The 15,947-nt window shown below is 50.6% G+C and overlaps 1 protein-coding gene across 2 annotated transcripts in view; it reads right to left on the reverse strand.

The window, feature by feature from the left end:
• MYOF (myoferlin) overlaps nt 1-15,947 on the reverse strand; it is a 167,572-nt gene that overhangs the window by 12,973 nt on the left and 138,652 nt on the right. For both annotated transcript variants that reach the window (XM_075534852.1, XM_075534853.1), the window contains 7 exons: nt 14,699-14,824; nt 9,872-10,027; nt 9,341-9,432; nt 5,862-6,032; nt 4,989-5,137; nt 3,164-3,303; nt 40-128 (listed from right to left, as the gene is read on the reverse strand). In XM_075534852.1, coding sequence (XP_075390967.1) covers nt 40-128; nt 3,164-3,303; nt 4,989-5,137; nt 5,862-6,032; nt 9,341-9,432; nt 9,872-10,027; nt 14,699-14,824 — 923 coding nt within the window. The remainder of the gene's footprint in view (nt 1-39; nt 129-3,163; nt 3,304-4,988; nt 5,138-5,861; nt 6,033-9,340; nt 9,433-9,871; nt 10,028-14,698; nt 14,825-15,947) is intronic.

The raw sequence follows: 15,947 nt of genomic DNA on the forward strand, positions 1-15,947 counted from the left end.
GGCAGCTTAACCGAGCAGGTGTCCAAATGAAGTACTCACTTCTTGGCTTTTCGGGGTGTGATGTTGAAAGGCGGTCCCGGCGGCCCCAGACTCTTGGGGAAAACATCCACCCACATCTGAAGTTTTCCCTACATGAGTCAGAAATGAAGCTCTATTAGGGGCGGTAGAGATGACAGTTTTCTTTTGCATTTCTTGGATGCGACCATTTCTTTGGACTGCTTGATTTCTTAGTCCACGTGGAGGACGAGCTAATGGAGGAGAAGAGCAGACCGAGATTCATCTGGGGCCTCCTGGGCCCTTGAGTCTGCCCATTGCCTGCTCTCCCTTGGGGAGTTCTGAGGGCTGCCTGTGTCCCACCTGAATCCGGTTCGTAAAATGAAGGGTTTCCATCACGAACAGTCCCTCACACTTGCCTGGGCAGGCTCACGCATTCCTCTGGCAACAACTCCCAGTTGAGCCTTTCACGTTTCACGACAGTCCTCACGCTGTCATTCTATCCATCATCATGTTGCCTCCTTGTCGGCTGTATCCCTTTAGGGACACCCAAGGGTGTCTCTACCTGCCCCAAGATGGGACGTCAAAATCCTGTAAAATGCTATTTAAGTGTTCAAAATAAAAATGGAGACTACAGCACTTTCACAGGAGTCCCCAAAGAGGAGCCCAAGCACCGTCAAGAATGTCACTGTCCCCCAAAGGCCAGGCTTCCCTGTCACTGGCTCACCGGGGCCTGCACTCAGGTAGGAGGTCTGCACACTGTGGGGCGATGGGTCCAATGGCGCTCCCCTAGGAGATGCCGGGGTTGGGTTGTATGCGAGGGCCAGGACACTGCTCAGTGATGCCAAAATGACTGTCTAGGACATTTTTGTGCCATGTTTCACCAGAAATGTATCATTTTAAAATAAAAATATTATTCTAGGTAGTTATGACAAAAACATTTTTTCATAACCCCTGCTTCTATGTTTCCATTTAACTACAAGGCTAAAGCCAAGTGGCTTCTTGGACTCTCGAGTCTGAGCTGGCGCTATCACCCAAACACAATGGGGTTTCGACTCACATGGTCTTGTCTTCCTGCGACTACTTCGGTGGCTGCCAGTGGTTTTGTTCGTGTTTTGTTTTTTCTAACAATTTGATTAGCACTCGATCCACATGTCATTCAACAGTTCAACCATATCAAGAAGGTTGTACAATTATCACCACATTCAGTTCTAGAACATTTTCTTCTTCCTTGTACTCATTGTTATTCAGGTGAATTATTTTTCCTAATTGTGACAAAAATATACCCCACACGACGCAGTGTTTGCACTGTCGTTGACTTCAAATGAGCTGGTGGTGTAGCTGCTGTACTGTGTGGGGGATATCGGTGGACCGATGGCAATGGCCTTTCTGTGAAGGAAATCTTCATGACAGGAAAAGAAAGCGGCACGGAGGAAATTTCTTCTGCTCAGTGATGACTAATGTCGCTCAATGTGAGAAGGTTTTACAAAAACAATTGTGTTGGTATTTGTGAAATGAAGAAACATTACAGCTGAGTATTTGACCCCTCTGGTTACTCGGTGCTTCTTATTCTATGATTCAGACATGACTGGCAACAGACATGACTAAGGACTGTGTCTGGTCTAGGAGGGGAGGAGGCCCACGTATGGGGGTGACGCCATCAGCTCCTGCATAGGGAGACACCCACCGTAGTGACGCTCTGGATGGAAGCTTGGACGGAGACTTGTGGGGCCCCCCCAGCTCTCTCACTGCCACAGACCAGCCCCATCCATCTGACTGGAATGTTCCTTAGGACAGCGTAGGAATGCCTTTAAAAAGCTAAATCAACCATGTGGACCAATTTATGTTCCCCAAACTGGTGCTGGATGTTCTTTAGCCTCTGTCTTTATGACAGAAACAGACTAGCTTCGAGAAGGTTGCCAAAGAAACCCCTAGACTGGCATCCTAGAGCATCCGCATCTAAGGGAGTGAATGGGGAGCTCCTGGAAAGAAATCCATTCGACTGTGAGCTGACTTTCTTCCAATGAATCTCTTGGGTTTATGGCTCTACAATACATCGAGCATACTGAAGAACCATAGGCGCCTAGTGTCATCTGAGACCGAGCCACAGTCTGTGTCCAATGCTGTGACGGGGCCGGTGGAGCCCTAAGGAGAAATCATTCTTACTTAACTATTTCTGGAGACCTATTCCACAGAGGTGTGGGAGGGGAGCGAGAAGGAGAAACGGGCTCTTTGGAAGAAGGAAGAAGGCCACGAAATGGAATGGATGAAACATATGGAACAGGGACAAAAAAAGCAAGTGACAAAATAATCCAGAAAACGCAGGCTCCTCATGGTCATTTTGGGCAGATGTATCTGTCCACGGTTTGGCAAATGTATCATGTCCATATGGTCAGTGGCTGCAATCTGTCCATGTACTAATTGTTCTTAAAAGTGTAATCTCCTAGTGCCTTGCATCAGGACCACTCAACATTCTTGTTCAAATCCCTATTCCTGGCTCCACCTCAGCGGTATTGCATGTGAATCGCTGAGGGTCAGGCCTGGGAATCCTCATGATAACCGGCATCCATGTTGGAGATTTTGAGGGTTCTGACCCGTGCTCACTGTTGCCCTGCTTCCCTCGCTCTGTAGGGTCAGATGACATCTTCGCACCCAAGGGAGGCTAGACCCTGTCCTCTCGACTACAGCAGAGTGGTCCAGTGGAGGGCAATGGAGCCTTGTTAGGCCAACCAGACCCACCCATGTTTGGAGGTCAAGGGCGTATATTATAATTTAACCGTGATCAGGAGCTGTCCGGCCTCTTCTGATGCACGGGAAGGTGACCTTAGCACAAGGGCAGACTGAAATATGAAGGGGCTTCAGAAAAGTTCATGTAAAAAATGAAGTGAAAGAGAATGGTATTTTTTGCAGGGACTTTTGTGAATATACTCATATATTCACAGAGGCCTTGGTTCAAGTTTGTTCTATGACCCAGACATGAGTTAACTTTACCTATATATATGGAGAGAGAGAGGGAGGGAGATTTACAATCCATCCTCCTTTGTGCTGAAGCTCATTTGAGCTGTGTTTCTCCACTGAGCAGTCAGAGTACCCAAATAACAGGAAAGAGGCAAACTGTGCCAACGGCTGCTGCAGCCCCAGGGGGATCAGAGCTGGGTCTCCACTTTACCTGAGCAATGCTGGGCTGGAAGGTGCTGTGTAAAGTCCTTGTTTCCACGTGTTCGGGGACCAGCCCCTGAGTCCGGAGGACGTGGAGGGCAAGGCGCTCCTCAGGGGCCCCCAGGTGGCGGTGCAGAATTTTATTGGCCTCTGGAACGGAAGTGGAATGGAAAGGTGTTAACATGGGTGGACGTCCGGGGGCTGGCCAGCTGGGTTGCTCTGAGCTGGGGAGAGGAACGGCCTGCCTGTGGTATCATCAACACCAGCTAACATGGCAGGCCTCACCAAGGAGATGCAGTGCCAGCCGCCACGTTAGGGGTGAGTTAATGCGAGGCTAACCGTTTTTAAGTTGAGAATTTTGTACAGCTGCCAAATGATATCATAAAGATCCAAATGGCTCTGGGCAGAAAAACAGTTTGCCACCCCCATGGTAGCACTTCCTCCCAGACTTTGCAAAGAGAATAGGCAAGGTCAATGTGCAAACTCCTGACTCAGGAAGGAGCTGATAGCAACGGTCCCTGATGAGCGGCCCTTGCCCCATTCAGGGTCACCCCAACTTCTAAGTCAGATCTGCCTGTACAGACCTCGAGGTGGTAGTTGGATTGGCCCTGTGGCCAAGTTCATCTGGAGGGTAATGTGCGAGGGAGCGATGTGTGTCATTTCCACGCCAGGCCCACACAGCCTTGCAGATAGACTCCCCTCTGCACCTATATCTCCTGCCCCCTCCCTGTGGAAGAGCTCAGTAACCTGGAAAGTCTGGGCTGCAGAATGTCAGAACTGAAGATAGACGCACTGCCTGGAGGAGGGCCGCTGGCTGGGGGCTGACTTGCTTTGAATGTGTGGGGATAAAGGTATAGTGTTAAGTCATTGAAACTTGGAAGTTGGATTGCTTCTGTGGCATTTTCAGGCCACAGCTTCCACATGCTCAGACACCCCTCCCCTGGAGACGTGGGGTCCGCACCCTCTCCCTTTGACTCTGGGGACAAACTGATCAGTAAAATACCGAGAAAGCCCTGTCATTGTGGAGCTAGCTGTCTGTGTGTTGAGATGGCTTATTTTATCAATTACTGCTTGAGAGAGGATGGGACCCAGACTCTGACATGCACCCGATGTGAGCCCAGGAGGCTCTCTGAGCCACCCCCGGCATTTGGAAGTCTTTGCAGAGAAGGCTTAATGTGGAAGGGAAAGTCTTGCCTCCTCTATGAACAGTTCTGAGTTAATTATACACTACCCAGGTATTACAATGACCTCCTAGTTAGTGCATTAGGAGTATTTTGTGTTCAAAGCTTACATGCCTCTGACCCAAAAAGGTCAAGCAAAATAGAAGAAAGACAAGAAAATGTGTTCACGTTGACACTTGACAAGATAGCTGACCTCTACTATATTGTGGCTTTTGTTAGATAGGGTTATGAGTATAGAGTCTCATCAAATATAATTAGGGTAGTGGGCCTGTCCACCCCGCTCCCGAAAACAATCTCAGTATTAGAAACGGGCGACAAGGCTCTGTCTTGGAAGAAACACAGCCCGAATACTCATTGGGAACATGGATCGTGAGACTTTACCTCACCTATTTTGTATGTAGTGTTAGGACAGACCAGTCCCTGGAGAAGGATATCAGTGCTTGGTAAAGAGGAGGGTTTGCGATAAGGAGGAAGACCCTGCATGAGAGGGATTGACTCAGTGTCCACAAGAAGCTCAAACATGGTTGAGACTGCAAGGCTGTACAGGACCTGGCAGGATTTTGTTCTGTCACTGAGAGCCAGAATGGCCTGGATGGCGCCCAACACCAACAACATGCTGTGTAGCCACCTTGTAAACCATAGCAAGATACTCACCAAATTCATCTAAACTGTAATCTCGTCCTCCATATCTGATTCTACTTCCATCTTCAGAAAGGATGGGTGGTGGGAAGGCTTTGAATTTGGCTACATTTTGAAGTAACTGTGTTGGTTTCAACTGATCTCGCCAGGTGTTAATTCCAGAACTGCGAATAGCATCACATATCCCAGAGTTACTGCTGAATACATAAGGTTGGCCTACACACACACACACACACACACACACACACACACACACACGTTCCTTTATAACAAGGGGACAGGGAATGCGATCTACATTTTGACGTTTGCCTAGAAATCCATTTCTGAATCCTAAGATCTACACCTTACGTGGTCTCAGTCAAGTTTTCAAATGTTGGGTCCTCAGTCTCCTCCTCTGTACAAATAAAGAACTCCCCTGGGATCACTGTATTCCTAAGAGGTGAACTCATAAACTTGGACTGCACGCTGATTAATTATAAATCATAAACTCGGATGACGTCAGGAGAGACACCTTGTAGCTCTCATGGAAGGAGGGACATCATGACATGTCATTTTGGGCTTGGGGAAAGGTAGATCCCTGCTTTCCTAAGTCCCTCAGTTCCTGATATCACAAACCAAGGTCTCCCAGAGCTGCTGCCTCCCCTGCTGGCTGGGCACCACACTGCTGCGAGGGCCACCATTCCCACAGACGACGACAGGAGTGTGTCCCTAGAGATGGGCAACTCAAGGGACTTGATTCTCCCTAAGGTGGTCTTTCTACTAGAATCAGTCCGGTCCTACTAAAAGGATCAGCCATCCAGTGCAGACAGGCTCTGAGGTAGAGAGCCAAAACTTTCCCAGTGTTAATTCAACTGAACCTCAGTCCGACTCATGGCCAGAGCAACTTACACACAATACTGCTCCGGTAAACCGCAGTGGGACCCAAAGCGGGAAAGGAATCGATTTTCCAGATCAATAGTTGTCTCTCCCACTTTTTCGTCCCGGGTAAAGGTGTCATAGTCATAGACCGAAATTTTCAAGTCTTTTTCTTGCGGTAAATAGCAGTTCAGTTCGTACATTCTAAAGAAACAAACGGGAGGTTAGACTCTCCAGGCTGTAGCCAGGCGCCTGGAAAAACCAGCACTCTGTACCAAGAAGCCCAAGCGATAGCTCTGGCCATTGAAGGCGAACTCCTGACTAAGATAACCAGGGCGGGTGATGGCAGGGAGGGTACTTTATAAAAAGTGAATACTATCAAGAGTGAATAAATAATGAATTATAGTGATAAGAACAATATAAGTGCATGAGCTAGAGGGTTCGGGGGGAAAACATGGGCTTAATACCTGGGTTCAATTCCCAGCTCCTGTTGCTTATTAGCTGTGGGACCCTAGACCTGTGGTTTCATCTCTCTGTTCTCAGTCTTCTCATCTGTAAAATGGTGATGCTAATACCTACCAAACAGCTCTATAGGTCAAATGTCCAAGTGTACGGAGCCCTGGTAGTGCAGTGGTTAGAACACTCCGCTGTGATCTGAAAGGCCATGGGCTCAAACCCACCAGCTGCTCCAACAGAGAACGAAGTGGCAGTCTGCTTTAAGCCTTGGCAGCCTTATGTGGAAGTTCCACTCTGACCTACCAGGTCAGTATAACTTGATGCCAATGAGTGATGAAGAAAAGCAACGAGAGCATCTGGCACCAGATGCCAGAGGCCAAGAAGCCAGAAGGCACTGGCCCAGGGGAGGGGTGCCAGGCAGGGATTGGCCCAGGCCAGCCTGACAGCATCGCTTCCTCCCACGTTGGCTGGATCAAGCCTTTTCCTGCCACTGAAGTAGGCTTGGGCTTGGCTCCCCCAACGATTCAGACAGGGGCGCCTTTCTCCTTTCAAAGCTGGCTTTCTTGCTCCCCCGTGCCCCGCACATGAGCCCTCCTGCCTGCCCTGCGTGCTATTTCCTGTCTAGACCTCAGGGCTGCAGCAGCGGACAGACCGGAATTGAGAAAAAAAAAAAGCAAAAACAAAAAACCAATCCCATTGCTGGCCGAGGGATTCTCACGCTGGCCTCGGCACGTGGCTCGGCGGTGGGGTCCAAGGCAGACACACGCATGCACGCACACACACACGCATGCACGCAGGTGTGGACTCAGGTATGCATGCGTCTGCTTGTCCGTGGGGCCTGAGCATGTGTGAGGTCTGTGTGCAGCGCGCTTCCTGGGGTGAGGAGATGGAGGCGAGACTAGGGGGTGGATCCGTCTGCCCAGGCTTTACCGCTGTGTGCGCACGTGAGAGACAGAAGGCATGAGATCAAAACAAGTAAAACGAAAACAGACTAGCTGGATGAGACCGGAGGAGAACAGGCAAGATGTTAGGTGAGATGCAAAAATATAGTCACCACAGCAGACGAGCACACAGTGTACCCCCCCACTAAGGGGGGAATCCCAGAAAGAAGAGACTCCTCAAGTGGGTTGTGCAGGGAGCCTTTTTTCTACGGATGATGGCCTGGCCACGAGTCTGCAGCACTCCCGATGGTGCTGGAAAAGTATGGGCTTAGAGCTGGGACTTTCCACCCAAATCTCCCCTCTGCCACATCTGAGCTGGGGGGGGGGGGCAGAGCTTGCAGCCCCATCGCCCTCACCTGTAAAGGGGGCAGCCGCTCCCTGCGCTGTGGGTCATGGATCTGACTGCTAGAGAAGAGAAACACTGACAAGGCCTTGAACCTCAAAGTCACTGGAGATAAATGACCCGAGTCTGAGTCCTGACTGACTCTCCCCTCTTGATACCTTACCCTCCCGATGCCTCAGTTTCCTCAGTAATAAACTGAGGACCTTAAGACCACCTAAGAAATGCAGATACTTTAGGGCTTAGCACAGTGCCAGGCACACGGTAAACTCACTTCCATGTCACTGATTCTGACTCATGGCCATCCTGTAGAGCAGGGCAGACCTGCCTCGGTGGGTTTCTGAGACTGTAACTCTTTGTGGAGTAGACAGCCTCTTTTGTCTACCATGGTTTTGAACGGCTGGCCTTGGGGTGAGAAGCCCAACAGATGGCACCATGCCGCCAGGGCTCCCGAGTCCATGGTGGCTACTCAGCACAGGTCAGTTATTGTGAAGCGAGGAAGCCGTTTTCAGCTGATAAACTGCTGGTTACACAGATGCATTTGCTACTCTTGGGAAAGGCTGCGATAAAATATAAACAACGGACCAGAAGCAAGTCGAACGTTCTAATGATGAACAACCATGCTATTCCTCCAATCTCAGGGACACGTGGTGAAGGCTTGAATCAATATCTAAACTTAGAAAGAAAGAGATGGCAGATGACAGATGAAAAAGGACATTTTGACCCCATCATCTTCGGTCCCCCTCTCAATTCTGACAAGGTCAATACATCCGCTGGGTCACAGTGTCCCAGAAAAGTTTTTTGAGAAAACAAGAGCGCTGGCTGGGGTCAGGATGTGAAGAGGCAGCATTTCACTACCGTTGAGTCATTTAACCTTTCCTGCTTGTCTAGATCCCCTCCAGCTCCTCTCACTGACTCCTAGGCCTATACTGGAGGCCTGGGCTGGTGCCATTAACACATGCAGCTGCTGATCAAAAGGTTGGAGTTTCAAGTCCAGCCAAAGGCCTCTTGGAAGACAATCTTGACCATCTACCTCCAAAACCAACAGCCACTGAAAACTACCGAGCACAGTTCAACTCTGACTCATGGAGTTTATGGAAAGTCAAAATTCCTCTGCCACAGAGTCAATTCTGACTCACAGCGGCCCCTGTAGGACAGAGTAGAGCTGCCGCTGTGGGTTTCCATGACTAACTCTTTATAGGAGTAGACAGCCTTGTCTTTCTCCTGTGGAGCAGCTGGTGGTTTTGAATGCTAACTTTGTGGTCAGCAGGACAATGTGCAGCCCACGAAGCCACCTCAATTCAATGGCACTGGTTAGACGTGTCCTACCCTGCCTCTGCCCACCTCGGTGGCTGGCTCTGGACAAATCTCCCCTCCGTAAAGTGTCTACTGTGACTTGGATTTCTTTTCTTCGTGGCTCTTTCGCCTCCCGGGAATCTTTGTGCATTTACACGCTACTGCCCTGACGAGAAGATCTCTCCTCCGTGGCCCAGCAGATTTGGGACATAGAACAGAGCCTGGCCCATAGCACATCCATAATACACATTCAGCAGATAAAGTGAGTGAGAGGTTAAAAAAACCAAACCTTTCCAAGGGGTGGTGGGGAGGCAAAAAGAGAAGCTGATACCAAGGGCCCAAAAGAAAGTAATTATTTAGAAAATAATGAGGGCAACATAGGTTCAAATAGGATTGATACATTTGATGGGTGAATTGTTATAAGAGCCCAAATAAAATGATATTTTAATAATAATAACCTTTTAAGAAATCGTCATTACCTTCCGAAAACTGGGTTGAGAGTGTTGGGGACGTAGTGGTCCCGATCTTCAATGACTTTTCTGCCCACTGTTATTTTTATGTAGGGATCACACTGTGGAAGGGGAAAAGAGATGGGGTGTTATGCCATCTTGGGGTGCAAGCTGTGTGTCTCCACACCCACTCCCAGGAGGCTGCTGTGTGTGGGGCACACTGAGGGCCTTCAGAGGTGGGGTGAAGGGCGGTGGTAGGGAGGTGGCCTGGCTTCACCGTGACTGGCTGGGTGACTTGGACAAATTTCCTCTGGGGTCACTTTGGCAACGTGAGAAGGATGAAGGCGAGGCCCCTCTAGCTCTTGGTGAAATCCCCACAGGGACAATCATCCTGAAGACAGACTTGTGCTCAAATATCGTCCCGCCTGTGCTCCCCAGCCACCCCGCCCCTACCCCCTAAGTGAGATAACAGACGCCCAGAAAGAAAGAAGATGACAATGCTGGTCGCTGATGACTGTAATTATCTTGCTACGGGACAAGGCCCCACACCCAAACTCTTACCAGGCCATTGTTGTCCTGGGGTTGGAGCTCTAAGCCTCGAACAATGTAAATCCTAACTGTGCATTCCTGCGGGACGCTGTCAGGTAATTCCCGAAACTGCCGGGGCGGAGCAGGCACGCTGGGGTCATCTGGCAGCGGGTAGACACGGAAGGAGCCCTAAGACAGAGACACATGGTGAACTTGCAGGCTCCCGGGACACTCAGGGACAGCCAGCGGGGTCGTGGGATGGGGTGAGGGCGGGCTGCCTTCGTGAAGGGGACAATCGATGTCCGACGTGGTGTCATCCCAGCAGGGCAAGTCAAGTGCCCGGAAGGAAATGATGAAGGGCACACGGGAGAGAAAGGGTGGGGTGGAAGCAGGGAAGTCAGCGGTGGAGGTGGCCCGGACCGGTCATGTGGTAGAGCTGGTGTGCTCCTGCATCTCTCTTTCTCTCCTGCATATCTTTTGAAAGGAGGAACAAAGGAATTTTCAAAAGCCATCAAAGTACCAAAGGTGATTGTGCTGCTTGCGGCACCCCTCCTTAAAGCCCCAGGCCCACTCCTGTTCATCTCTCTGCCCTCAATGGAAAGGAATCACTCCCCACCCCCCACCCCCAAAACCCCTTGACTGCCTGGTGTGGGTGTGTCTCCCTGGCTCTGACCTAGCCCTGAACTCCCGTCTGTTGTAGTAATGTGCTCTGTGCCATCCTGCCTAGTCACGTCTCCTTCACTAGACTGTGAGCTGTGTTCATCACTCAGGGACGGGCATCGAGGAGTCGGGGCATAATGAACATTTCCGGCCTGGGTGAGGGGCCATGCATGTGACCTCCAAACCTGCTTCAGCTCCGGGACAGCTTCCCTGTTACTGTGGATGGGTGATAGCAACCCTGTGGGACGCTGTAACCTCTGTGGGAAAGGAGCCCTGGTGGTCAATGGTTTTGAGCTGGGCTGCCAACTTCAGGGTCAGCAGTTTGAAACCACCGGCTGCTCCTCTGGAGAAAAACGAGGCTTTCAACTCTTGCTCAGAAAGAGACACAATCTTGTGAAACCACAAGGGCAGTTCTACCCTGTACTACAAGGTCTTGTGTTGGAATCGTCTCGATGGCAGTGAGTGGATCGCTAAGTCTTTCTCCTGCGGAGTGGCTGGGTGGGCTGGAACTGCCAACCTTTTAAGTTAGCTGGGGAGTGCTTAACAATGGTGCCATCAGGACTCCTTACACGTGGGACTTCGGTCCAGTTATATTCATTCAGTCAACCAGCATGAGTTAAGCTGTGGCGTGGTGCTGTCAGGTAACACTGGACTGCTAATCGTAAGGTCTGCAGTTCAAACTCACCAGCCACTCTTAAGGGGAAAGATGAGGCCATCTGATGCCCCTAAAGATTTACTGGCTTGGAAACCCTATAAAGGGTGGATATGAATCCGCCTGCTGAGAGGACAGTCAAGCCTGTCTTGATGAAAAGTCCAGCAAACATGTTCCTTAGAGGCAAGGATGTCTTCTGTACTTGGGACGTGCTATCAGAAGAGACCAGTGAAAAAGAGAAAGTCCCTGGAATGGTGGACGGCCACCGTAGCTGCAACAAGGGACTCAAATCTAAAAAGCAGTGTGAGGCTGGCGCAGGACCAGGCAGGGCTCCGTTCCCTTGTGCAGGGCCGCTGTGAGTCAGAAGGGGCTCCACGGCACCTAGCAACAGCAGCACATCGGCATCCGCTCCGTGGGGCTGGGTTTGATTCCGATCGGGTGTGTGCCAGCTCTTGGGGACACCGACGTGAACTAAGGCACCCAGTGTAGCACAGGGCTGTTAACTCATATGACTGTCTGGCCATCTTTGGTTATTTGGTGAGAGGCACAGGACCCCAGAAGATGTGGAGCTGGGCTGCGAACCCCAGAGTCGGCAGTGAAAACCCATCAGCTTCTCGGAGGGGGAGAAAGACAAAGCAGCAGATACGTGCAGGCTCAGAAACCCCCGGGAGCAGCGCTTCTCTGTCCTCGTGGGTCACCATGAGTTGGGATTGACTTGACAGCAGGGGGTGGTGATGAGGAGGCTTCTGAGGCCACTCATAACTAACTCTCTGCTGGTTAGCAAGGTCTGCTGCAGGTGAAATCTCAGGACACGTAGCTATTGTCATCTCAGCATGTGCCCAGACCTGTGGGAGCCTAGAGAGAGAGTGAGTCAATCTGCCTGAAGCCACCGGGGGACACTTCACAAAGGCGGAGACATTTGAGCTGGCCCTTACAGAATGGAAAGGGTTCTAAAGGGGGAAGGAGGGGCACCCAGGGCCAAAGAAGAACCTGTCCCAAGGCTCTGACTTGTGAGAGCACAGGGCGTGTTTGGGACTTGGCAGCAGGGCAGGGTGTGTGAGGGCAGGGCAGCCAGGGAGGCAGGGAGCCTGTGAAAGGCCGGCTCTGCTTTTGGAAGGAGTTGAGGCTTGACCCTGTGGGAACTCCAGTGGTGTCCTGATCCAGTCAGGAAACATGGCCGGTTTGCGTGCTGCGTGAAGGATGGACTGCAGTGAGGAGAGGAGGAGGACAGGGACAATTCATTGGGAAGCCGTTGCAATGACCTTGCGGAAAGCCCGTGAGGGGAGAGTGGGCCAAGCGAGGAGGGACGGGATCACGGAGGTGGACTCTCTAGGATGCAGGGCTGGCTGGCCTGAGCAAGGGAGAAGGAAATCGGGAGAATGGCTTTGAGTGTGTGGGTTGCCCTGGCCCTTTCTCCATGTTTGCCCCTCTGAGCATCTGTCCAATGTCGAAGGACATCGGCTCCCCAGAGAAACCCCGTCTGGTCCCCTAGAGGAGATCACAACTCTCACCACACCTTGTACTTTTCTGTCATCGCATGTACTAGTTTGCTATCTTATATTGCTGTGATTCTGGCTGGCTACTGCCACCGAGTCGCTGCTGACTCATTGCAACCTTATAGAACGGAGTCTAACTAGCTCCGTGAGTTTCCAAGACTGTCCCTCTTTATGGGAGTAGAAAGCCCGAAGGAGAGGCTGCTGGTGTCGAACTGCCGGCCTTGAATTCGTGAGCATGGTACTATGGGGGCTTCTATTACTAGAGACGGCTTCCACACTTCATCTGTCGGGTGTTCTGGGGGTAGCTTGCATGTTGCTGGGACACTGGAAATGACAGCCCTTGCATTTCCCATACTAACTGTCCCTGGTGGGCAGCTTTCAGTGTGGCATCGCCAGACTAAGACAGGCAGGAAGCAACGCTAACGACCTCCTTCTTGCACCCCACGAACAATGTTATGGATCCTAACAGAATACTGTCGGACACAAGGCTGGGAGATGAGTCCAAGCTTAACAATAGTCTGAGGCCGGGGCAGGACTGGGCAAGGCTTGCTTCTGCTCCACATGACGTCACCATGAGTTGGCAACTAACAAGTGACTAATTCATGACCACAAGCTCTCAGAGGGAGGGCAGAAACAGGGTCTATTTTTTTTTCTAATCACATCTTTAGATTTAATGCAGGTCCTGGCCCAGGGGCATTGAGGGAAAAACTGCTTAGTGAAGAAATGAACGCATACAGAAGCGAGTCTATGGCTGAGTGGGTAAGGCGCCCAGGGAGAATAGAAACAAAGGATGTGGGAAGGCGCGCCGGTGCCAGTGCAGGGGGTCTCCGTCTGGGACCCGCGGAGTCTGACGGGCTCAAGAGGCATTCAAAAGCTGAGGTGCAAAAGGCTGATTCTCTCTGTGGCTTTGGCAAATGACTTGTCCTCTCTAGGCTGTTTGTTTCATTGGTAAACTAAGGAAAAGCGGCTAGACAATCGGTGATCCATGCTCAGCTGGGCAATTCTATATCCTTATTTCCGCCGCTTTGAAGTCTCCTATTGAAGGCTTCCATGTTTGGACATTTTTGCTGTTGTGTGCTATCGGGCTGAGTCAGATGTACAGTGACCCTATCGGATAGGGTAGACGTTTCCCCTCGGGGTTTCGGGCTTGGAATATTTCCAGAAACAGGTGGACAGGTCAGATCTCTCCTCCCAGAGGACTGCTGGTGAAGTTGGAACCAGCGGCCTTGGTTACAGCCAAATCCTTAACTACTGGCCACCACGGCTCCTTGTTTGGAAACTGCCGGTGAGCACGCATCATCATGAAGGGCTTGGCGTTGCTCAAGGCTGCTGTCTCATTCCTGATCACTGAAGGGAAAGCGGAGTGAAGGGGGCTCTGCCGGTGTCCCAGGCAAGGGTTCTTACTGGGACCGCTGACCACCTAAAAGAAGGCATTCTTGTCACTCTGGAGATTGCTGGCAGAGAGTCTCGGTGGAGAAGATTAAGTACCACTCTCCAAGGACTCATCCAGGAGCCCTGGTGGCATCGTGGGTTACAAGTTGGGCTGCTAACCTCAAGTTCAGCAGTTCGAACTCACCAGCCTCTCTGCAGGAGAAAGATGAAGCTTTCTACTCTCTTAAAGACGGACAGCCGTGGAACCTACGGGAGCTCTTCTACTCCATCGCACATGGTCTCTGGGAGTCAAATAGATGCAATGGCAGGAGTGCAGTTGGAGTGGACAGCCCATCCAAGGAGCCTTGGTGGTGCACTGGGTTAAGTGATGGGCTGCGACCCACAAGGTCCTTGGGAGAAAGACGAAGAGGCTGCCTGCGCCTGTAAGTATGTACAGTCTCAGAACCCCAAGGAAGAGCTCTACGCTGCCCTATCCAGTCCCTATGAGTTGGGGTCAACTCAATCGTTTCAGGGTTACAGACTCATCAGTTTTACATATTTCTGAGCCAAGAGCTAAAACCGCTTGGTCCTCTACCTAAAAGACATGGATGCTTGTGATCCTAGGTACATCCAGAAAATAAATATGAACCATCAATGGGAAAACCAGCATCTTTTACTCACCTTAAACTCTCCAACCACAGAAGGATCATCGCTCTCGTCTGATTTGCCGCGGTACAGCTTGAACGTATCGGAGAAGTCCGTCAGGCCCTCAAATTCCATGACCTTCTCTAGTTCACAGGCGTAGATCTGAAAACAAGCACCAGAACATGACTCTCTCGTCCACACAAAGGCACACAGTCTACCGTCAAAAATGTAGAGGCTGACAACAACCAACGTTCCCAAGGATGTGGGTGGCGCAGCGGAGACTCTCATGCTGCCCACCTGTAAAATGAGACATACAACCCACTTTGGGGGGAAAGTTACATGTCTTCATCATTAAATATTTCTCTATTCTGTCATCTAGAGATTCCATGCCTAGCTATTTCCCCAAGGGAAATGAGGACATGCCTGCTTGGTACAAAAAGGTCCATAGACTCTTCATCAAGAAGATGAGTAAGAGAGCATCACATTGTGGGCCAGCACACAAGGGACAAGCACTCAACATTAAAAGGTTTTGATGTCGTTTGGACTGGTGCACACAGTAACACACTGACTCCCAGGATTCCTGTGCTCTGCTAAGGATTCCAGGCACCACAAGATGCATACTGCATGGTTCCATTTCTATGAAGTACGAAAAGAGGCAACGTCACTCAACAAGGGGAGAACTCAGCTACGTGGTTGCACTGGAGAGGAAAGAAGCATGGTGCGGGATTGCCTCGAAAGGAGCACCAGGGGTCTCTGTGGTGAGGGATCTGCATCTTGTTTTGAGGGATGCTGTGTACAATACGCGAAACTCATTGACGCTATCACTTCACTGTTTGTAAAGCATACCTTGAAAAAGAACTGGAGGAAGAAGAAAGGGAGAGGAGGGGGAAGACAATGAGAGGAAGGGTGGGAGAGAGGAAGACAAGTTGCAGTGACCCACGATCCCAGTGTGATCATTTTTCTGTTAGTGGCGGCTGTGCATGCTGACGTTCCTGAAGATGTATTGAGATAATACGACAATAAGATGAAAGGGTGTCATCCTGCCCTCCCATTGTGGCGGGGAAAATGAATTTAAGGGCTAGGTGTTTTTCATTTTAAAGCATTTTCTCTATAGATTGTTCTCATGAGTCGGCACCTCCTGGACCATTAGAACACTAATCGCACCAACAGGAAGCTAACCGCCAGCCTGCTTAGGTCTGTGTCTCATAGTCTCCTGACACATATGGTCCAAGGTTGGAATGCGGCATCCACGTAACAGCGTCCACTTTTCAGCGAGTGAAACCGA

Source organism: Tenrec ecaudatus, chromosome 16 (assembly GCF_050624435.1).
Source record: "Tenrec ecaudatus isolate mTenEca1 chromosome 16, mTenEca1.hap1, whole genome shotgun sequence".
Taxonomy (NCBI): Eukaryota; Metazoa; Chordata; class Mammalia; order Afrosoricida; family Tenrecidae; genus Tenrec; species Tenrec ecaudatus.